At 33.3% G+C, this 22,807-nt stretch overlaps 1 protein-coding gene across 6 annotated transcripts in view; it reads left to right on the top strand.

The window, feature by feature from the left end:
- Shprh (SNF2 histone linker PHD RING helicase) overlaps window positions 1-22,807 on the top strand; it is an 84,520-nt gene that overhangs the window by 47,501 nt on the left and 14,212 nt on the right. For 5 of the 6 annotated variants that reach the window (XM_015502046.2, XM_048799518.1, XM_048799517.1 and 2 more), the window contains 5 exons: window positions 788-1,013; window positions 2,751-2,894; window positions 4,473-4,574; window positions 6,898-6,969; window positions 9,647-9,835. In XM_015502046.2, coding sequence (XP_015357532.1) covers window positions 788-1,013; window positions 2,751-2,894; window positions 4,473-4,574; window positions 6,898-6,969; window positions 9,647-9,835 — 733 coding nt within the window. Of the gene's footprint in view, window positions 1-787; window positions 1,014-2,750; window positions 2,895-4,472; window positions 4,575-6,897; window positions 6,970-9,646; window positions 9,836-18,219; window positions 18,375-22,807 lie in introns of all 6 variants that reach the window. The other variant, XR_007346063.1, reaches the window with a different exon arrangement.

Genomic DNA, 22,807 nt, shown 5'->3' with positions numbered 1-22,807 from the left:
GCAATGTAATAGAGGGGCAGATGAGGGGGGTGGTAAGATTCCAGACTGTGGAGTATAATGAATTTGAACTCAAATTCCTGCCCACTATTATGAGTAAATTATTTCTCTAGGCCTCAGTATACTCATTCATGAAATGAAAATACCCACAACTCTTCCTTCATTGCATTTTATGAATATTAAATATAATGAACATAACTGTTTAGCAAAGTGCTTAGTACATTTTTATAGGTTAGGAAGTATCTTATTAAAATGTTAAGTTTCATTATTAATACCCTTTCTTCAGCAGAGCCTTTATTCTTGTATTGGGGATTAAGCTCCTTAGTACATCTAACCCTGGCATTAGCAAATTTAACCATCTATCCTTTTTAAACAGGAAAATTAAGGAAAGGATAAGTTCTGATTACCCCCCCCCCCCCAAAAAAAGTGATTGACAATATATTTTTAGATCATATTGGTTTGTTTTGTGTCTTCTTTTTCTGTGTCATTAGTGGTAGGTCAGTTTATGTTTTAATTCTCAGAGGGAAGCTTATAGCCTGGAATTTAGAGACTTTTTTTATTATTCCAGGTTATTCTCAAGAAACACTGGACAAACTTGATTCTTCCAGGATTTTTAGAGTTGCTGTTATTTTTCCAGAGACATTCAAGCATGATCTTGTAGATATGATATTGAGAGTTATAGAAAAATTACAGACCTTGCTTCCCTATTCGTTCTGCCAATTTTACTGATCTATAATGCTTACAACCCATTGACAATAGTTGCTGTTGTTTTTGTTATATATATTTTCAGAGTCAAAGGTCAGACTGCAATATTTGAGGAGATGATAGAAGATGAAGAAGGACTTGTGGATGATCGAGTACCTACCACCACCAGAGGTCTTTGGGCAATAAGTGAGACAGAACGTTCTATGAAAGCAATACTATCCTTTGCAAAATCACATAGATTTGATGTTGAATTCATTGATGAAGGAAGTACTTCAATGGATCTCTTTGAAGCATGGAAGAAGGAATATAAGGTACAGTATTTAAAACTATACCTATAACTTTTAAACTAGACCCTAAAACTTGCTCCCAACTTAAAAATTCTTCTCTACAATAATAGTATGTGCTACTTTTCTTTTTCCTTCTCCTCAGTTTTTCTGAATTTGCTTTGGAGACTGGAGGTTAATCATAATTTCTCTTTCCCTAAGATATAATTATTATAATATAAAATAATTAAGAACTCTTAAATTCTTCTTACTAGATTATTAAACTAAAACTTGTATGAAACCTTTTATTTAGCTGTAAAAGTATTTCAGTCTATTCCTGGCTTGATCTTCTTCTGCTACTCTATGAAACTAGAGTAGTGGGATTTATGTTTTTTGTTTTGTTTCATTTTGTTTTGTTTTTGCTTTGCTCTGAATAACTAGCACCAGCATCAACCTTGAATATTAGGAAACATAGTAGATGTGTTTCAAGCTACAAGGTTGGAAACCATTCTAATGGATAGAGTATAAATATGTCTTTTGTGTACATATTTTAATAATTTCATTATATTAAAACTCCATACTTGATATTCTAGAGTTCATTAATTTTGAATTATTCTTTATATTGAATTTGTTACTCATTATCTTACTTTGCAGGTGATGTAAGTAAGGAAAGGAAAAGTGTTTCATTTATTTATAATGTTATATTTCCATGTTATCTATTTATTTAATCTAAAGTTCTTGATTTTTAAAGCAGAATGAAAAGTTTTATACAGAAAGAGAAGAATGTTGTTTGAAATATTTGTTCATGCATTTGAAAAGTTGGGGAATGGTGTGTTTTTTTTTTTAACAATTATCAGTTTAATAATTTTCCTCACACATTATTACTACAAATGCAAAGCACATTAATGGCTAATTATGGTAAGCCATGGAAGAAGACATAATTATTCAGTGTCTGACAACTTGCTGTACTCTTCCTTTGGGCCCAGTTTGGCCTCATGTTCTGTGTCTAGAGGACTGCTTATTATGCATATCTCCAGATCATTGTGCATCACAATTTCCTTCATAAGTTTGTAGAATAAACCGTTTCACAAAAAAGTAAATGGATGAACTACTGCTAAACACATCAAACAGGATCTTACCTCAAAATGTTACTAAAAAAGCATGTCAAAATTTTTATACTGATTGATGTCATTTCTATTAATTTGAGAAATGTATATAACCAGATTTCAGGAATACATATTTATAGTATTATTTTAGTGGAAAGTCAGGAATAATAATCTTCTTAATGAAGAGTGATTATTCCATTGTTTGGTATTGAAGGAGGAATATATAAGGGAAAAGTGATACACTTAAGGCTTTCCAAGGAACTTGTATTATTTTTTTTTGTTGTTAAATTGAATGGGAGGTACTCAATTGTATATTTATTTTTCTTATTACCATATATAGATATTATTTTGAATATGTGAATATAATGAAAATATTTTTTAATTTAAAAAAAGGTAGATTTTTATCAGTCTAACTTTGATCTATAAAGACCTTTGGTCTTACCAAGAAATCTGAATATTCTGTTCCTAAGAATTTGAAGAAACAGTGTCACAGAGATTATTCAGTCATCCTTTCTTATTCTAGATAACTAAAAGAATTTCTTGATCCTTAGACACTTAACGAAACAATGATGATGTCTTAAGGTCTCATTGAGGGATTTCTACTCAAGGCACATCTTGATATTTTTAACCAATCTTATTATATGATTTAGCACTATCTTCGTCTTTTTTTTTCTTTCAGTTGCTTCATGAATATTGGATGACTCTAAGGAATCGTGTATCCGCTGTTGATGAACTTGCAATGGCTACAGAAAGACTAAGAGTTCGAGATCCTAGGGAGCCAAAACCAAACCCACCAGTTCATCATATCATTGAACCACATGAGGTAAAGAGCGAGTAAATCCCAGAAAAGGGTACAACAAATTGATGTCATAATAGTCTTAAGACCCACAGAAGAGATATAAATCAGAGCAGTGATCTCTGTGTATATATTTAATCTGTATTCAGTTTATACAATATGAAGTTGCTTTGTAGGTCAAAATGATCAAACATTAGCAATTTTACATTTGATACATGTTTAATAGTCACTATTTTGGGGCATTTTTATTTCTCTCAAAGTTGTGCATTCATCTCTTTTTGAGAACTTGCTCTGTGCCATATCCTGTGGGTATTCTTGGTCACTTTTTCTATGTTTTATACTACCTCAGTTTTATTAGAACTAGAAAAATCTTCCTTAGTGTTTTAGTCCTCCTGATTTTGTTGTGACCAAAATACCTGACAAAAACAACTTCAAAAAATAAAGTTTATTTTTGCTCACATTTTCAGAGGTTAGTCCATGATGGGCTGACTCCATTGCATTGCTCTGGGCTCAATGGAGGCAGAACATTATGACAGAAGGTGTGGTGGAAGAGCACTCACTACTCTTTGTTCATGGCAGCCCAGAAGCAGAGAGAGGAAGGGGCTGCCGGGAGCGTGAACCCTTTCATCATATGCCCCCAGTTAGCACCTTCAAACTAGCATAGACTAATTAGGTTATAGCTCTCATAATCTAATTACTTCACCTCTGAATATTCCTTCCTTAATACAGGAGCTTTGGTGGATTACCTTATATACAAATCATAAAACTCAACAATAACTTAAAACTTTCTTTTGCAGTGCTTTCTTTTACTAATAATAGATGGATATTTACAACTTATTCTCTAATAAGTCCCTCCTTATATCTCAGGATTCTCATAACTCCACTAGTCTTTTCTATTTCCCATTAAAAATATTCTTTTCTATATAATTTATTTTTATCCCTTGTATGTGTTTCTATAAAACTTGGAGATTCTAACTTAGTAAACCTTTAAAATAATCATTATAATAATCTCTCCTTTAAATATGAATTCTCAGTAAGATTTTGTTTAGAAACAAATTCCCTGTTATTTGAATTCTCCTTTCTGTCTATTATATTTTATTTGGAGGCAGGAGTAGGAGATTTTTCCCTGCATATCCCTCCATGTAAAGCAATTTATCATTTAATTTTTTTTCATTCCATGAACATATTACTTAAAAAATACACCTAAATAAAATTTGGGTTGGTTTCCATCTAACTTCAGTATCTTGTCAGTAATTTTGTGATTTGTTTGTTTGTTTTTTAATATTTATTTTTTAGTTGTGGTTGGACACAATACCTTTATTTTATGTGGTGCTGAGGAAAATCCAGGGCCTCACACGTGCTAGGTGCACACTCTACTGCTGAGCCACAACCCCAGTCCCAGTAATTTTGTTTTATGTAGCAAAAATGAAGTCCTTTCAAAATACATTATCTAGTATACTTTTTGTATATTTGAGTTTAAATACATAAATGGGTTTTCTAAAACAGGATATGTTTATATTATTGAGAAGATTTGTACATCATGTTTAATAGTTTAATTAACTTTTTGAGAGAGAACAAAGCAGCTTTTCTGTTATTTGTTTTCAGGTAGAACAAAATCGCATTAAACTACTAAATGATAAAGCCGTTGCTACATCACAACTTCAGAAAAAACTTGGTCAGCTTCTTTACCTAACTAATTTGGAGAAGGTATTTTTTTAAAAGATTCTACTTTTTCCTCATACTATATTATTATAAATTATTTTAGTGACTCTTTCCATTTAAAATATTAGTCCTGTTAATTAATAGTACAGCTTTTCTAAAATTGGTCTTTTGTTTATGTTACTTATGAGTTGAAATACTAGCTATCTTGGCAGTAGCTTCACAGATCATCAAAGAAGATTATATCTATGGGAATTATAATTAACACAGGGAATTTGAAATACACTATGTGGTGAAAAACAATGTACAGAGACTATGGTTCAAAGCCTTGAATAGAAGTGTTACAACATAACCTCTCAATGAAAATTTTATCATATAACATTTATATCCATTCATTGATACTTAATATATATTTTTAGTTTATTTGAAACTGTGAAATAAGTTTAAAAAGCTAATATCATAAGACATGGTAATACTGGTAAAGTTCAATTATTTGGTGTATGTCATAGCATTTTATGAATTGTAGTCCAAGTATTATATCAAACATTGATGACTTGATAGGTCATAACTCATGGCTTAAAAAAGTTAAATGGAAATTTAAAATTATTCTGAACTAATTGAAGGTGAAAATATGTGACAATATGCACCTAAGGTGTTCTTAGAGGAAAATTTTTAATTTTTTTTTTTATTTTAATTGATAAATGAAAGGGAAACTTACAACTTTAAATCAGAGATCTGCAAACTACCACACATACGCCAAATCCAAACCAGTACTTATTTTTGTAAGTAAAGTTTTACTGGAACACAGCCACAGTTTGCCCATTGTCTATGGCTGTATTTCACACTGTAGTAGCAGTGTTGAGCAATTGCAATACAGACCATATGGCCTACAAAGCCAAAAATATTTACAGTCCAGCTCCTTACACAAAATTATGCCAACTCTTTCTTCAAAGATATTAGAAAAGAAGTGACATCATGAGTTATGGTAGATGGCTTACAAATTGCTACAGTAAAATGTTCTACATTATATATGCCCTTAAGCAATCCCTTCCCATATTGACTCTAGATTAGTCATCTTACTTTTGACCTGTGACATAAGCAGAGACTTAAAAATTCCATGCACATCAGGGTTCCCCAATCTTCTTGCTCTTTGCAACATGGAGACCATGTGAAGAAGCCCAGGTTAACTTCCTTGAGGAGCTGAGCCCACAGTTCTGCATTCCCCCAGGCAGCTAATCCACCAGCTGCCAGAAATGAGGATGAGGCCATCCAGGACTATTCAGCACAAGCCAAGCTACCACATCCCCAAAGTACCCAGGTGGCCTGTGGAGTCATAAGAATTACATGTTTATTTTAAGCCTCTGCATTCTCAGGTGGTTTGTTACATGTTATGTGACACAGAGATCAATAATTATCAGGTAATTATTCAGCTCTTCACCTTTGATAAATGCATGTATACTCTCATTTTATTTAGTGGAGTTATTTTGAATCCTTAGAGATACTGAATCTACACAATTTAGCTTTTTGTTGTTGTTATTGCTTCACTACTTGTAAGCCAAAGTATAATTATTATAAACATTTAACTATGTGGTTTTTGAAACCACATATGAAAACTGGTGATCTTTCCAATTTACTTTTATGTTTTTCTCAGTTTTATAATTTGTCCATTTTGTAACTTTTTGAAATTTTTTCAATTTTTATAATAATTTTAAGAAATTTTTGAAAAGCTATTATATTTTGATATAATTTCCAAGCATAGAGATCTCACATCATTAATATTTCTGTTTTTCACAACATATAAGTGTCCTATATATGGGCTGCCAGAACATAATGGGTTAAGGCAACTAGAAAAAGGATGCTGAGAAACATGTAGTATTAGTAAGGGGTTATGTTACATACATAACTATGTGCTGCTTCTTCCCATGTCTCTGATCCTATGCCAAGTGGATATGCATTACCAGTGCACATTTTCTTCAGAATTTTTAAAGAGGATTTATTTCAAAAATCTAAATTATATATTTTTAAATAATTCATATTTATTTATAACAAAATCTAAAACTAAAGTTTTGAAAATTTAGTTACATCATATTTTGCCTTTATGTTCTACCATAATCACAAATATAGTAACATTTCTTCAACTGTAATAAAAAATTGTTTCTTTTTTTGTTCATACCTTAAATAAATTCTTTTGGTAAATCCTAGGAATGATGGTGTTAGGTAATATATAAATTATTAGATAATCTCAATCATTAGATTATTTTAATTGCATTTGCCAGCATTTACTTCCAGAAATTAATTGAAAAGCATCTATCAGGTAGGTTTTAAGTCTAAAAATGTCACTAATGTATTTTTGGATTCTTCTCTTGCATAGTCTCAAGACAAAACATCAGGAGGTGTTAATCCAGAACCTTGTCCAATCTGTGCTCGACAGCTGGGAAAACAGGTGAAATGTCACATACATTTATAAAAATGATTATGATTTTCAATGGTTTCTATATACAATCAGTCAATCAGTCTTTCTTTCATGATTACTGTGTGAAAGACAAGTATTACCCATCTCTTTAAGGTTAGGGTATTAAAGTTTCATGATTTTGAACATATTGCCAAACATGAAATTGTTTCCAAGTCATTTAATTTTGCTGGATGACTATAGTTATTTCGTAATTGTACAGAAATATAATGCATCGCAGATAAATTTAACTTACGAAGGTAGTACCGAGGTTTAGTAACATAGCTGTTACTTAATATTGTTAGTATCTTATAATCCAGGCTTTAAAGTGCAAATAACATCACTTCTACAGGAATTTAGATGTGCTTTTTAGAAAGCACCCATAGTAATTAAGTACACTTCTTTGTGACTATTACATACAAATATGTATACACATGATGGCACCATATAATTATTCTCTAGGAGGCTCAAATTTTTATCCTAAGTAGGATAAATCACTGTATACAATATCAGAAGGTTCATTACTTTTCAACATTTTAAACATAAGCCTGTTACCATTAACAAATAAAAGTATCCTCCACTGTCCTCCCCTTTATGGAACTTTGGAACTGAAATTAAATATATAAATTCCATGTTCTAAGCAGGAATAATCAGGAAGAAAGGACCTTTTAGTTTTCAAGATTTAAGTAGAAGCTAGACTCTCAAAGGAAACTTTAATTATAAATCTTAATAGGATAGGTATAACATTGGAAACTCGTAATACTATACAGATATTGATGACTTCTGACAAAAATCAGTGATAAAAATACTATGAGTAAAAGTGAAAGAGGCTGAGCAAAGTGACACACTTCTATAATCCCAGCAACTTTGGGGGCAGAGGCAGGAGGATTGCAAGTTCAAGGCCAGTTTCAGCAATGTAGCGGTACCTTGTGTCAAGATAAATAATAAAAAGTTTGGGAATGTAGCTCAGTGGTAAAGTACCCTCAGTTCCATCCCCAGTACCAAAAAAAAGATGGGGGGAATATAGGGATGGGGTACAGGGTAGTGGTAGAGGATATGCCTAGCATGTGCAAGGCCCTAGGTTCAATCCCCAACACCCAAGAAAGAAACGGGGAATGACAGGGAACATAACATAGAGCAGTCTTTTTTGTTTTTAGTTTTTGATGATATTCATGCAATTGTATTATCTACAAAAAATTATTTCCTTTTTAATCTTTAACATTTTCACTTTTTAAATTCTTTCATATTCATTATTCCATTCACTTCCTGTGAAAGTCAGGCCTCCTACACCTAGAAGAACATATTGGATTGCAAAACTGTTACATTTCGAACTCTGTTCATATCCACAATCTATGGGAACTCTATCCTTTCCTCTTAGTTTCCCAGTTCTCCTCCCTCTGTAATTTAGGTCTATTCAATTAGACTCTGTCCGAGATAGCTCATCTGTATCTGCTGATTCAGGAAGTATTGCCATTCATCTGTTCTTATGTTTCAGACACTTCAGTCAGTCTCATGACTCCTAATGTGGGTGTCTCTTTGATTGCTCTGTTATTTATTTATTCTGAGCTCTCAGAGTCACAAAAGTTCTCTCAAGCATCCTTTCTTGCCAGTGGCACTACAGATACATAAGGTACTGCATAGTGCTGCTGTGTATCAAGCAGAAGTGGTAGTGAGATAGCTCCTTAATTTTGTCCCAGCCTCCTGAGGAGTCTGACACAACCCCTTGAGAGCAGAGGTACAGCTGAAGAGCAATGAGAACAGTATCAGCCAACCAAACACAAAATAATCCCTTTCCTTTTCTATTATTGTTTTAAAAACCAGGCTTATCTCCCTCAATTTTTTCTTTTCTTGGTGTGACTCTTTTCCAAGAAGCTTCTTAGACCTTCTACAAAGTATGTTGGGGGAACCTAGCCACGTATTTTCTTTCTATGCAGATTCATACATATCTATATCTTAGAAAAAAACAACTAAGGAGCCTTGTACTCATGAACCCCATTTTTGTTGTTTTTGGTGAAAAAAGATGTTAAATAAATTGCATAAAATACTGTAGCTTCTGGAGTTGACACCTACACCACTATTCTCTTCTACAACACTATTACCAAAGAGGTACATATACTTTATGGCATTCTCCAGAGATTCAGAGAGTATTATTTTTCTTTTCTTTAAATTGGACAAGGAATTTCTGAAAAATATTTTTTTTTTGTTTGGATCTTTTTTTTAATGTATCCAGAACCACTTTCAAAATTAATCTGAGATGTTAATCTCATTTTCTATATAAATTCTTTAGTATACAAAACTATAAATCTTATTAATCAATTGAAAAGGATATATTAAGTACATTGTCTCCTAATTAATATTGTTCTGCTGTAATATCTGCTGTTAGATTGGTAAGAATAATTTGCATTTTTTCTAAATCTGAAATGAGTACCAGTTTATTACAAAATAATGGTAATTGACTAGGGTCAGTAGAACTAAACACTGAAAGCTTATTTCCTTGTGACAAAAAAATAATTAATTTAAAAGTACAACTTGAATTTTATATTTATAGAATGTTAATATTGTAGAATATTTAGGAAGCGAAATCATGAGTCACTTCATTTGTTGTATTTATAGAATGAAAACATCTTTAATAGCATCTTACAAAGGCTTTTTTGTGTGTTTTCTGTTTTAGTGGGCAGTACTAACTTGTGGACACTGTTTCTGTAATGAATGCATTTCTATTATTATTGAACAATACAGTGTGGGGTCTCACAGAAGCTCCATTAAATGTGCCATCTGCCGCCAGAACACATCTCACAAAGAAATTTCCTATGTCTTTACCTCTGAGCAAGCAAGCCAAGAAGAGGACATCCCTGTGAAGGTAACGTAGGTCAAGAGCATGTGGAAGCATAGTTAGAGCAACAGAATATGAATCAGTATCTGATCAAGGTGAGCATTAGAATCAGAGTGTGGTGGATATGTAGAAACCACTCTTGTCCATAAATCTACTGCCTAAAACTTCAGCTTTGCCACCTACATTTTTGTTGTGGAAGGAACACAACAATACTTATTAAAACATGGTTAGCAGTAGTCGTCACACCCACTATGGCAGACAAGAATTCCAGTTCCCTATTTTATCTACACTATTTCTATTCACTACATATGAGATAGAACTCTGGTTAGATTTGAAGTTTATTCAAAGAAGGTTTTTTTCTTCATTCTTTTATTTAACTGTGGATACCAGAAAAAAAAAAAAGCATGTGCTCAACCACGTTGAAGGAAAAAATAGATTTGTTATTGATGGTAATTGTTGCTATGGGAAAGATATAGTATGTTTTTAAACATCATGGATGGATATTTCAGAGTACAACCAAAATTTGACTTTATTTTCCTAATTTTTTCTCATTCTTCATTCAGAATATTTTTTATAAATTACTAATTTGAGATACAAACAGAATCTGTAATTGAACTTTCTTTGTAGAATGCTTATTTAATGAAAAACCTTTACTAGACATTTTTGTTCCTTGTTTTTGTAAAGTATACTTTTTCAGTTTTTTCTAACTTGGACAAAGGGCAAATCAATTTGTAAATAAACCGAGGAATATGAGCCTCAAGGATTAGTTTAGAGAATGCCGGAACTAACTCTAGCAAGAAGTTAAATTTTGTTCATTAATTCCTTGAAGGAGAACTCTCTTCTCACTGATTTTTGAGGATGTGTTTTGTGAATAGTTAATTACAAATTGAACTTTACTGCCAGGAGTTAGCCAGTTCTTAAGAGTGCTCCCTCCTAAGAAAACTACATTTGAATTAAACAATTTTGAATTGCTGGGGTTTCTTTTTTGTTGTTTTTGTTGTTATTTTTTCCCTACTTCTATTTGTGTAAAACCTGAAACTATCATTAACAATGCTCTTTACTGTGTTAGAATAAACAGAATCCCAGGGTTGGAATAAAATTTTTATTCCTTCATTTATTTATTCATTCTACACATATTTATTAGATACATATTGCATGCCAAGCAGTGTGCTGGACCTCACAGATGCAGTATTAGATGCATGAATAAAACAGATGGTGTTGCTGCTCTCATGGATTTAACAGTTTGGCAGTATGGGGGAAGGTTTGAGTTGGGGCAAGAAGCACTGACATTAAAACAGATTATTCATGTATTACACTTATGATAAACACTAAAAAAGAAAAGCAAATCTGGCTTTTCTGGGGGAATAACTTAAGCAAATAATAAATGATAAATGATACAGTATAAATGGATTAGCTAACATTGGAAGAGGTAGGGAGTGATCTTATGGGGAAGGAGACTCCGAAATAGAAAAAAAAAAAGTGTGCACGTGTGTGCACACACACACACACACACACAAGATATATATGAAAAGACCTGAGGAAAGAATGACTCTAAAATAAACTAAAGACTGAAGTGCAGAAAACAAGAATGAAAATTTGAATGACCCAAGCAGGGCGAGGCATTGAAAGGTCATTTGAAGGTTTGAGAATTTGATTTCCATATAAAGCCATTAAATGTTACAAGCAAGAAAGTATAATGATTGGATTTAGATTTTTAAAGGATCCTTCTTGCTGAATATGGAAAATAGACTATCAGGAATAGAAAAGAATAGAGTAGGAAAAATTGGGGGACACCAGTTTATGAGGTCACAGTAGTCATATTGGTGATTTCAATGGGTTGATGGTAGTGGACATAGAGAAAAATAAGTATATTCAAGAGATATTTAAAGTTAGTTAGTAAAATAGAATGTTGTAGGCATTGGTAAAGAAAGAAATTTGCTCATGTGAAAAATTGCTCATGTGAAAAATAGGTGACTAAAGTTATAGTTTCTGATAAGGTATTTAGACACATTATATTTGAGGTTTCTAATGTTGAAGCTGAAGTTTGAATGGGACATGGTGGCACATACCTCTAATCCCAGAGGCTTGGGAGGCTGAGGCTAGAGGATTGCAAGTTCAAGGCCAGTCTCAGCAATTTAGTGAGGCTCTAAGCAATTTAGCAAGATACTTCTTATCTCAAAAGGTCTAGGAATGTGGCTCAGTGGGGAAGCATCCCTGGGTTCAATACCTAATACCAAAAACAAATAAATAAAATATGAATAAAGAGATGAAAGTCTGAAAAAAAGCCTGAGCAAGAAATAGAGACACAGGCAATCCCAGTGTGTGTGCTGTTTACAGAGACCTCAGGAACACACTGCTTCAGTAAAGAGATCACCTGTGTCCAATGGTAATGAAAATGGATCATCTGCTTATAATATGGATTTAAAAAGCTAGTGGAGGTCATTGGTGATTTCTAAAAGAACTCAATATGGTGAGGGGCAGATGGAGAGAGATTGACGAGTGAACAGGAGGTAAATAAATGGAAAGAGAAAATGCCCACTATTTTATACATTTAGCTGTAAGAATTGTAAGCAAAGATATTTCTTTTGTTTTGTTAAATATTTTTCAGCATGTTTAATCTTCAGTTTAAAAAAAAAAAAAAGAAGAAGGCTGAAGCTAGAAAAAGAATAATGTGTAGTATAAGTTTTGTGAAAAGATAGGGAGTGACCAGGCACCGTGGCACATACCTGTAATTCCAGTGGGTTAGGAGGCTGAGGCAGGAAAACTGCAAGTTCAAAGCCAGCCTCAGCAAAAGTGAAACACTAAGCAACTCAGTGAGACTTTGTCTTTAAATAAACAAAATAGGGTTGGGGATGTGGCTCGGTGGTTGAATGCCCCTGGGTTCTATCCCTGGTACCCCAGAAAAAGAAAAAAGATAGGGAGTGTGTTGATATATAAGAGAGAAGGCAGAGATCTCATTGAAGTCAGGTAACAGCCATAGGTTAAGCTGTTGAGTAAAAAAACTACTAGGGTAGGAGTCCTTATCTGAGGAGGGGAGAGTTGAATTAGTCATTTCAGAGAGAACAGGTATTAAGTACCATGAATGTGATAGTGGAAGTAAGTGACCCAAGTGAGGTAAAGGGAAAAGGGGGCGGGGAGCTAGAAAATAAAGTGGTGAGTCTTGGATGTTGAATGGGTTACAACCCAAGTATATAGTATATAATATCTAGAGTTCAGAGAGCTGAAGATTATAAGCTAGGCACCAGAGTTCTTCAGCGAATGAAAGGTAGTGTTCAGTAGTAAATGGCATCAAAGATGAGAAAGTTTGTTGATCTTAAAGCACAGGTTCCATGGGGCACCAACAAAAGGTTCAGGGATGGAAACAGAACAGGGTGTAAAAGAGGTAAATAAGCAGGGGGAACTGGAGAACAATAAGGGAAAAACTGCATGGGCAAGTTTTATATTTAAATGAGAGGATTATGACTTCAGGATCATGTAGTCCTGTTCTCTGTGAACCACCTAAATAAGTGTGTATTTTTAAGGCACATGACAAAGAGTTTCAGAGCGAAGAATCCACAGATCAGCCCTTGGGCCTTTGGTGGTGCGTTTGTCCCATTCACCATACATAGAACTACTCTCCTGCCCTGTCCCCCCTACCACTTTCTTCCCACTCCTATAGTTTTCTTTTCTTTCCTTCCCCTAAAGATAGTCTGTCTCAGCTCTATCTGTCTTTTCTGTCTCTTCAGCTGGCTGCAGGCATCCCAAGGGCCTCAGATGGCTTTCATGGCTAAGAAGCAGCAGTTCACCTTTAGATGGTGAAAGCTTTCATCACAGTTCAGGGAACTAGCATGAAGCAGAACTGCTGTGTCAGGATTCACTGAGTTTGAGGAAGTAATTTCTATATCTACCAGTAAACATCACAGCCTCTGAACTGAGTCACTGAGCCCATCAAACCCAAACACCTGTTCACTTGTGGCAGGTTTCCTAGACACCCAGAAGAGATCAGGACAGTTATATTTGTTGTCCTGTTGGGACAGGGATATGAGTGTTGAAATCTACTTCTTGTGCTCTCACTTCTTCCTGTCTTTTCTGGGTATTAGTGAATACATGAATTAATAGAAGCATCTTACTAAAAAAAAATAGAAGATTTAGAGTTTATACTAGATTTAATAATTTCCCTCTTGTCATAGATGGATATGTACTTGCATTTCCTTTTTATTAATGCATCACTGAATGTTGTACCATTATGCAAACAAGTTTTATCCCTCCTCCACTTTTTCACATTGCTTCTCACCACGTTTGTGTTTGCTGCTTGTTGCCTGTTCTATCACCATTCATGTCTGCCACTTCTGCCATCTGCTGTCACCTCCTCTGACTTCTGTCACATTTCTGCCCTACTGTCTGTCACTTTCTCCTTGAAGCATCTGTTTATTGTATTTTCAGACTTCGCCTCACTCTTCTGACTTTCTGAAACTTCTTCATTAAATGGTCATCACTCTTAACTTAAAGTTGAGGAAGAAGTGATTATGTATGTAAAATAAACACGAATCTATATAAATAATTAAGGCAGTATTTTCACATTTTAGAACTATTGGTTCAGACTCTTCCTAAACCTAAATAAGGGTATTTTTCCTTTATACTATTGTTAATTACCATATTCCTGTAATTCAATAAACTAAGAAGTAATTTTTTTATTTCATTGAAAATTTTGTTTTATTTGAAATGTTTATTTTACAATAAGTATTCCTGTCAAGATTCTTGGACATAACAAACAATATGATATCACATACAGTGCATAATCATATAGATGACATCAGGTAAAAGATATTTGGAACTATAAACAGTATTAGGGCTAGGGTCATAGCTCAGTGGTAGAGCGCTTGCCTAGCATGTGTGAGGCACTGGGTTCAATTCTCAGCACCACATATAGATAAATAAAATAAAGGTCCATTGACAACTAAAAAAAAATATTTTAAAAAAATAATATTAAGTAGTATTCTCCTTTTTTTCCTAATGGTATTTTTGGAAATTAGAGATTTCACAATGTAAGGACTTTTATTGATTGACCAGAAATAAAATAAATATTGAGATCAAAAATGTCCCTTTGGTGAATACATTTAACTTAAAGAAACTGTCTTTTCCTAACCGTTAGTATAACAATATTCCTAAGTGACCTTTGGAACCTACTGGGCATTTCACAAAGTAAACAAAATTCCCCTTGCAAGTTCTGACAACTGCCAGGCATTTTGGATGCTGAAGTAGGTCTCTTGGCAGAACATATACCCCACGTGGCATGTTCTCTGTGTCCTGTGTTTGGCTAGGTTTCATACAAATAATTTTGCCAGTGAAAAACCTGACTCCATAATGGATATGATTCTTACGGCATAAGAAGTTTCATCCAGGAGAAAATAGATATAGCCACAACAATACACAGCTTTCCCCCCAACACACATGCACCTCACACATGCACAATTACTTTATCTTCTTAAACATTAGAGTATGATAATCAACCAGCTTGCTCTTGAAAATAGTTTTTTCAGGCCCCACATTGATAAATTTTGACTCATTACGTGTAGGATATGATCCAGGAATCTGCTTTTAATAAGAAATCTGTTGAAAAAGAGATATCTTAAAGTCTGTTTGTAGAGAAAATATTGTATCTACATTCAAACTCCCAGGAAAGCTTAGCAATACTGTGTATAGTATTCCACTATGTGTAGAATCCTATTCCCCCCCTTTTTTTTAAAATTGATGCTTTTTCAGTTAACTCATGACATGTATCTCATATTTCTTGAAATATAATTAAACATCTGGGTAGAAAAAACAATTATGAAATCTTACTGAGTTTAGATATAAAATAATTAAGTAAATGTAATTCCTAAATAATTTATTTAAATCTAAATAATCTATACATAAACATTAACTGGTAAATTCAGAATGCAATTGTGTTTTTCTGTTAGAGTACAACATGACTAAATATGTTTACAAGAAAACAATTTCTATTTACTGGCCAACTTAACCACTTGAAATACTGAACTGTTGGTAAGTCTTCGGTGGAAATTGGTCATAGCTTGCAGTAATTTAAACATACAGTAAAGACTTTGAAGACATAAATTATAAAGTACTTTTGGGAGAAATTTAATTGTATAGTGTAAGCTTCTTTATAATGTGGAAACATTGGGGACTTTGTTTTATTCACTGCTATATCCTAAGTACAAAACAATTCCTGGCGTATAATGGGCACCAGTAAGTATTTGGATAGATGCTGAATGGATAAACAATTCAACAGTATTTACATGTAAATCCATAAGAGCATTTGAATCCAAATTAAATTTTTATTTGCTAACTCTGAGTTCAAAACAATTTTGCAAAATGTTTAAAATGATACTATTTTTGTTACTGAGTGCACTTGTGTAAGATTTCTCTCGGCCCCTGTGGAGTTTCCATTTTGTTTCTTTCAAGTAAGATGTGACTGGACAATGGATGCAGAACCCAGCAATTGCCCCAGGCATGTGCTTGAAAAGTATTCCTATTCTGTGGAACCAATCAGACAAACCTCATAACTGCCCTAAGTTGCATATGCCACTACAGCATGAGTGTTTACCATGAACAGATGAAGACAGAAATAAAATAATGTTGACTGGTCTTACTTAGCTAAAACTACTATGGAATATACAGGTACTTTGAAGGAGTTAGCTTTATTTCAGAATGAAAAGTCCAGAATGAAAGTCGGAAAATAATCAAAATAGGAACACTCTATTCTGAACAATAATAGTAACATCCAAGTTATTTGCAAATTTAAAACCACTAAGGAAAACCAAAGAAAAATCTATTACCTTTCACCAATACAATCCTATGGTGCTCATATTACCTATTAGAGAATGTCATTCTCTTTACTGGGGAGGTGGGGAAGGGAAATTGTGTGAATCTGTCTTCATTAAAGTGATGTTTCTCACTTTCGTGAAATCTTCGAAGTCTCTAGTCTCCAGAACTTTGATTTTTGTAATAAAAATAATTAAAATATTGCAAAAGTTATTCCAACTAGTAACTGGAAGGTTATTATCTGTGCTCTGTTTCAGATGTGATTGCCCCACCTCTGACAAAGCTGAAACTCTTCATCTGTGGCAGGTTGTATAGATTAGGCATGCACTTGACCCTAGGGCAGTAAGAGGCATTACAGGTACAGCACTGAGTGACGACATGATTTGCAGGACTAGTTCACTTGTGATAATATCCTGTTGGTATCCTTGAAGTTTAAGTTAAAAGTCCCAGAATTACAGTCCTTCCTTTCATCTCCCTAAAATCCTTATTTAACTATTAGAAATAAAAGTAGAAGAAAAGGTTGTTATTTATTTTTTAGTAGAAATAATTTCACCAAAAAGAAAAAATAAATTACTTCAGAATATTACAGAATGTCACACCATGGAAGATAATGCTCTCCATTCTCCCTTTTTTACCTTACCACTGTGAACAGTTTCTGTTTTGAATTCTAGGGACCATTTATATCACTTTTAGTGATTTATGTAAATTTTTTCTTGAAGTACTAGCTTTAGGTATAATCTGTGGACTTTTCACTTTAAAATATGAAGAAATTAGTATATATGTTTCTTCTTCAATCCTTCTCTTCACTACATCTTAATTTTTATAGTATCACTTTTACATTATAATGCATATAAATAGTCACACTTTAACTACACATGTGTTTTCCATTTGGAAAGAAATGGTAAACAGTGTATACAATATTACTGTATAAATACTACTTATAATAGAACCAAGTAAAATGAAAGAACTCATGCAGAAAATAATGTAATACAAATTTTACATTATTTAAACTTTGCCTTTCAAAAAAGAATCTCATTGTAACTTCTAATTATTTTTCTAACTAGCTTCCTTCATTTCTCTGTTGACTTTATTTGACACTATTACCCATGAAATTTTCTATAATTCCCTTTTTCATTATGCTATACTGCATCAAGAAATTTACCATAATGAGCATGTGAAGGACAAATTTTCAAGTTCTTAAAATTAAGTTAGTTCCTAGAATAGCTAGGAAGTTTCACAGCATTTCTGGACCTTTATCTATGCTACTAGATGACTTCTAGTCTGAACTTCATAAGAAATATTGTTTATTGACCTTTAGTGGTAATAGTATCACCCATATTTTAAGTGCCTTAACTTGCTACCTCGAAGTCTAGAGTTTTTAACTTTGTACTTTATTTTCCAGAAAGTTAAAGACTACAGTTCACTTCTTCATTGTTGAATTAATGTTTTGGGTGCTGGCTTTTTCTCTTGGTTGGGAAAACAGTAGAAACAACAGGCTTGAGCTGAGTGGTCGTGCTTTGTTATCCAGTTCTGTAGTTGACCTTAATGCACCAGAGAGAAAAATGACAGTCAACTAAAGGCTGGAAACAGATGTTATATCTTCTTTCCAGAGCTGGGCCTTGGCCATTAATGTTTCAGAAACATGAAAAAGAACCAAGAGTTGAACAAATTTAGGGTTGTTGCATATATACCTGGGAAAACTGAAGAGATTGATGAAAAAGGGGCAGAATGAGGAAAGGAACAAGAGCTTCAGAAGAGGACAGAGGTACTTATAATTAAATGCAGCTTTATCCGCCTAGTATGTTTAAAACTGATCTGGCAGTTTCATGGGATTTTTATTCCCATGCTCACTACTCCTAATACATATCATTCCAGACTAACTTTGCACCTGTATATTTACTGCTATTTCTAAAAAATAAGCTCAGTTGGACTGAAGCTACTAATTTACCTGTCTTGATAATATCAAACTCTCTTAACACCTTGCATGTTTATTCATCCTAATCTCTTTTTCTATCCAGCTTATCTACATATAACCCATCCACTTTTTCCTATTTTAACATTTTTTAACAAAACAAATAATCCATAGCAGTGACCACATTTAATAATCTCTGAAACTGGAAGATTTGAGTCCAAGTTCATTTACATATTTGAGATGGAAATATTAAAAAGTGTAGTAGAACGTGTATATTATTCATTAAGACATTTAATAAAGCATCCATTTAAATGCTTTTAGGTCAAAGCAGCAATATAATCCTTTTTGGGTTTTCCTCATATTCTATAACAAGCAGTAGACTGCATGTATTTGCAGATAAGAAAGTTATTTTTTCATCATATGTACTGTATGATGTAGTTCTTTTTTTAACTGACAAGTGAAAACCTTATGGTATACAATGATGTTTTCATATATGTAGACATTGTAGAATGATTAAGTTAAGCTTATCATATAATATCACCTCTCATACTTTTGTTTTGTAGGGAGAACACTTAAAATCTATCCTCTTAGCAGTTTTCAATAATACATTTTTACTTACTTTATTCACCATATTGTGTAATATTATCTCTAGAACAGATTCTTTCTGCTTAAAATCCTTATATCCTTTACTTAACATTTTTCCAATGATTCCCACTCTCCCTGGTTCATCCACGTTGATGCAAATGACAGAATTTCCTTCTTTATTAAGGCTAAGTAGTATTCCATTCTGTGTAGATATCACATTTTTCTTTCTATCAGTTGATAAACATTTAAGTTGATTCCATTTCTTGGCTATTCTGAATAATCCTGCAACATTGTGACTAACACTGCAGTGAACATAGGAGTACAGTATCTCGTTGACATACTGATTTCATTTCCTTTGGATATATACCCAGAAGTGGAATTTCTAGATCACTTAGTAGTTCTGTTATTAATCTTTTTTTAGGGACATTCATCTCATTTTCTGTTAATGGCTATACTAATTTACAATCTCACCAATGTTGTACAAGGGCCTTTTTTCTCTACATTCTCACCCCCACTAGTTTTCTGTTGTTTATTGATGATAGCCATCCTTGAGGTGATACTCATTATGATTTTAACTTCCATTTCCCTGATGGTTAGTGTTAGTGAGCCCTTTTCATAATCTGCTACCCATTTGTATGTCTTCTTTTTAAAAATGTCTTTTCAGTTTCTTGGTTCTTTTTAAATTGTATTCTTTCTTGTTATTTAGTTATTTGAGTTCCTTATATATTTTGGATATTAACCCCTTATCGGGTATATGGTTAGCAAACATTTTCTCCTGTTTCACAGATTGTCTCATTACCCTGTTAATTTATTTTCTTTATTGTGCAGAATCTTTTTCATGTAATGAATTCCCATTGATCTATGTTTGTTTTGTTGCCTGTGCTTTTCAGATCATATCAAAACGACTTTGCTATGATCAGTGTTAACAAAGCTTTTCCCTGCAATTTTTTTTTCTAGTAGCTTTGCAGTTTCAGATCTTACATTTAAGTTGTTTAATCCATTCTGAGTTGATTCTTGAGAATGGGGTGAGATAAAGGCCCATTTTTTTGCATGTGAATAATGAGTTTTCCCAGAACTGTAAGTGAACGGATTGTCCTTGTTAAAGATCAACTGACTGTGTGTGTTTGGGGGTGGGGGTTATTTCTAGGTTTTCCTATTCCATTGGTCATTGTGGCTATTTTTAATGACTGTGTGTGTTTGGGGGTGGGGGTTATTTCTAGGTTTTCCTATTCCATTGGTCATTGTGGCTATTTTTAATGTCAATACCTTACTGTTTTGATTACTCTAGCTTTGTAATGTGTTTTAAAATGAGGGTATGTGATACCTCTAGCTTTGTTCTTTTTACCCATAATTGTGTTGGCTGTTCAGATCTTTTGTGGTTTCATCATTGTTTTAGTTTTCAATGTACAGATTTTCACCTCCTTGATAAAAATTTATCCCTATATATTTTAATTTTTGTGAAATTATAAATGAGATTTTCTTCAGATAGTTTATTGTTTACATATAGAAACACTACTGATTTTTGTGTTGTTTTTATATCCTGCAACATTACTGAATTCATTTGTCAGTTTTTATAGTACAGTCTTTAGCGTTTTCTATGGGTAAAATTGCTTTATTAGCAAAGATAGTTAGATAGTTTCACTTCATCCTTTCCTATTAAGATTCATTTATTTCTTTCTCTTACCTCACTGTCACTGTTTTAGTCAGCTTTTTCACCACTGTCACCAAAAGACCTAATGAGAACAATTTTAGAGGAGGAAATTTTTATTTGGTGCTCACAGTTCCTGAGATTCCAGTCCATAGACAGCCAGCTATGTACACTGCTCTATGCCCAAGATGAGGCAGAATATCAGGGCAGAAGGGCAGGGTGGAGGAAAGCAAATAGGACGTGGCAATCAGGAAGCAGAGAAAGAGCCTCACTCACTAGGAACATAATATATATCCCAGAGGGTTGCCCCCAATGACCCACCTTCTCTAGCCACACCTTAGCTGCCTACAGTTACTACCCAGTTAATCCCTATCAGCAGATTAATGCACCAATTAGGTTAAAGCTCTTATAATGCAATCATTTTATGTTATTCAATTTGAATTTTCTTGCATTTTCTAACACATGAGCTTTCAGGGGACACCTCATATCTAAACCATAGCACTAACCCAATTGCCCTTCCTACGACTTCTAGTATTATGTTTAAAGAAATTATAAGAATGGGAATCCTTGTCTTGTTCTTGATCTTAGAAAAAAAGCTTTCAATTTTCACCATTGAATATGATGTTATCTGTAGGTTTGTCATATATGACCTGTATAGTGTTGAGGTACAGTTTATTGTCTACCTAATCTGTTGAGTTTTGTCATAAAAGGACAGTAAGTTTTGTCACTTGCTTTTCCTGCATCTCTTGAGGTGATCATATGCTTTTAATTCTTTATTCTGTTAATATGGTATATCATATTTATTGATTTGTGTTGTGTTGAATCATCATTGGATACCAGGGATAAATCCCATCTGATCATAGTGAATGATCCTTTTAATGTTTTCATTGAATGAATTGACTATTTGAATAATCAAACTAACTTACTTGAAATTTTGAAGACGGGACTTGTGTGATGTGGGAATGGGTATGAATGTAGAAAAAAGTCTTCCCTGTTTGTCCACTTTCATTGACTCTGCTTGTAGACCAAACATTGTCCTTTCAATATTGGTTATGGATAAGGATTTATGATTCTAAAGATTAGAAATAAAAACCACAAGTTTGCTGACTTTGTTGACCTCTACTATAGCTGCTGATAGGTGAAAAAAATTGATAAATGTGAGTGAGATGGTTACTACCTCTCCAATTGTTGGCCTCTTTTAATACTAGTTCCAGTGGTTTCAATAAAAATATCTAACAAAAACCTCCATAGAGCCTGCTTTGTGTTAAGTCAAATGGTTTTCTTTCATGGCTGCTCTTGTCAGCTTTTATGAGTGGGAAAGCAAGATTTGATCTTAGAAAAAAAGCTTTCAATTTTTCACCATTGAATGTGATGTTAACTGTGAGTTTGTCATAAATTGCCTGTATAGTTTTGAGGTACAGTTTATTGTCTACCTAATCTGTTGAGACTAATTGCAAGGTTTGATTTGCATATTGTTTAAAAAATGAAAAATATGTTAGAAGTTTCAAATTGTATTCTGATCCCCTTTTATTTTGTTTTTAAATGTGTTTTACTTAACATATTTGGAATTTAAAAATCTAAATATAAATATTAGGGTTTTTTGCATTAAATGAACTGATTGTATACTGTTTACAAAGTTCCAGGTTAAGCTCTGAGTGATATAAAAGTAAATGCCATTTGATTTTTTTTTCATACTTTGAGATATGAATAATAAATTATATATTATGTAGAACCATGGTAAAACAATTAATTGAGAAAAATGCTATTCTTCTCCAAATAAAATCCCTCTCCTTTCCCTTATGAAAGAATAATTCAGCTGAGTGCAGTGGCATACACCTGTAATCCCAGTGGCTTGGGAAACTGAGGTAGGAGGATTGAAAGTTTAGAGCCAGTCTCAGCAACTTATCAAGGCCCTAAGCAACTTGGTGAGACCCTATCTCAAAATTTAAAAAATAATAAAAAGGGCTGGGGAAGTAGCTCAGTGGTTAAGCACACCTGGGGAAGTAGCTCAGTGGTTAAGCACACCAGTACCCCCCCCCCAAAAAAAAAAAGA

The sequence above is a fragment of the Marmota marmota genome, unplaced genomic scaffold, assembly GCF_001458135.2.
Source record: "Marmota marmota marmota unplaced genomic scaffold, marMar, whole genome shotgun sequence".
Classification (NCBI taxonomy): Eukaryota; Metazoa; Chordata; class Mammalia; order Rodentia; family Sciuridae; genus Marmota; species Marmota marmota.
This window is presented reverse-complemented; position numbering and strand designations above follow the sequence as displayed.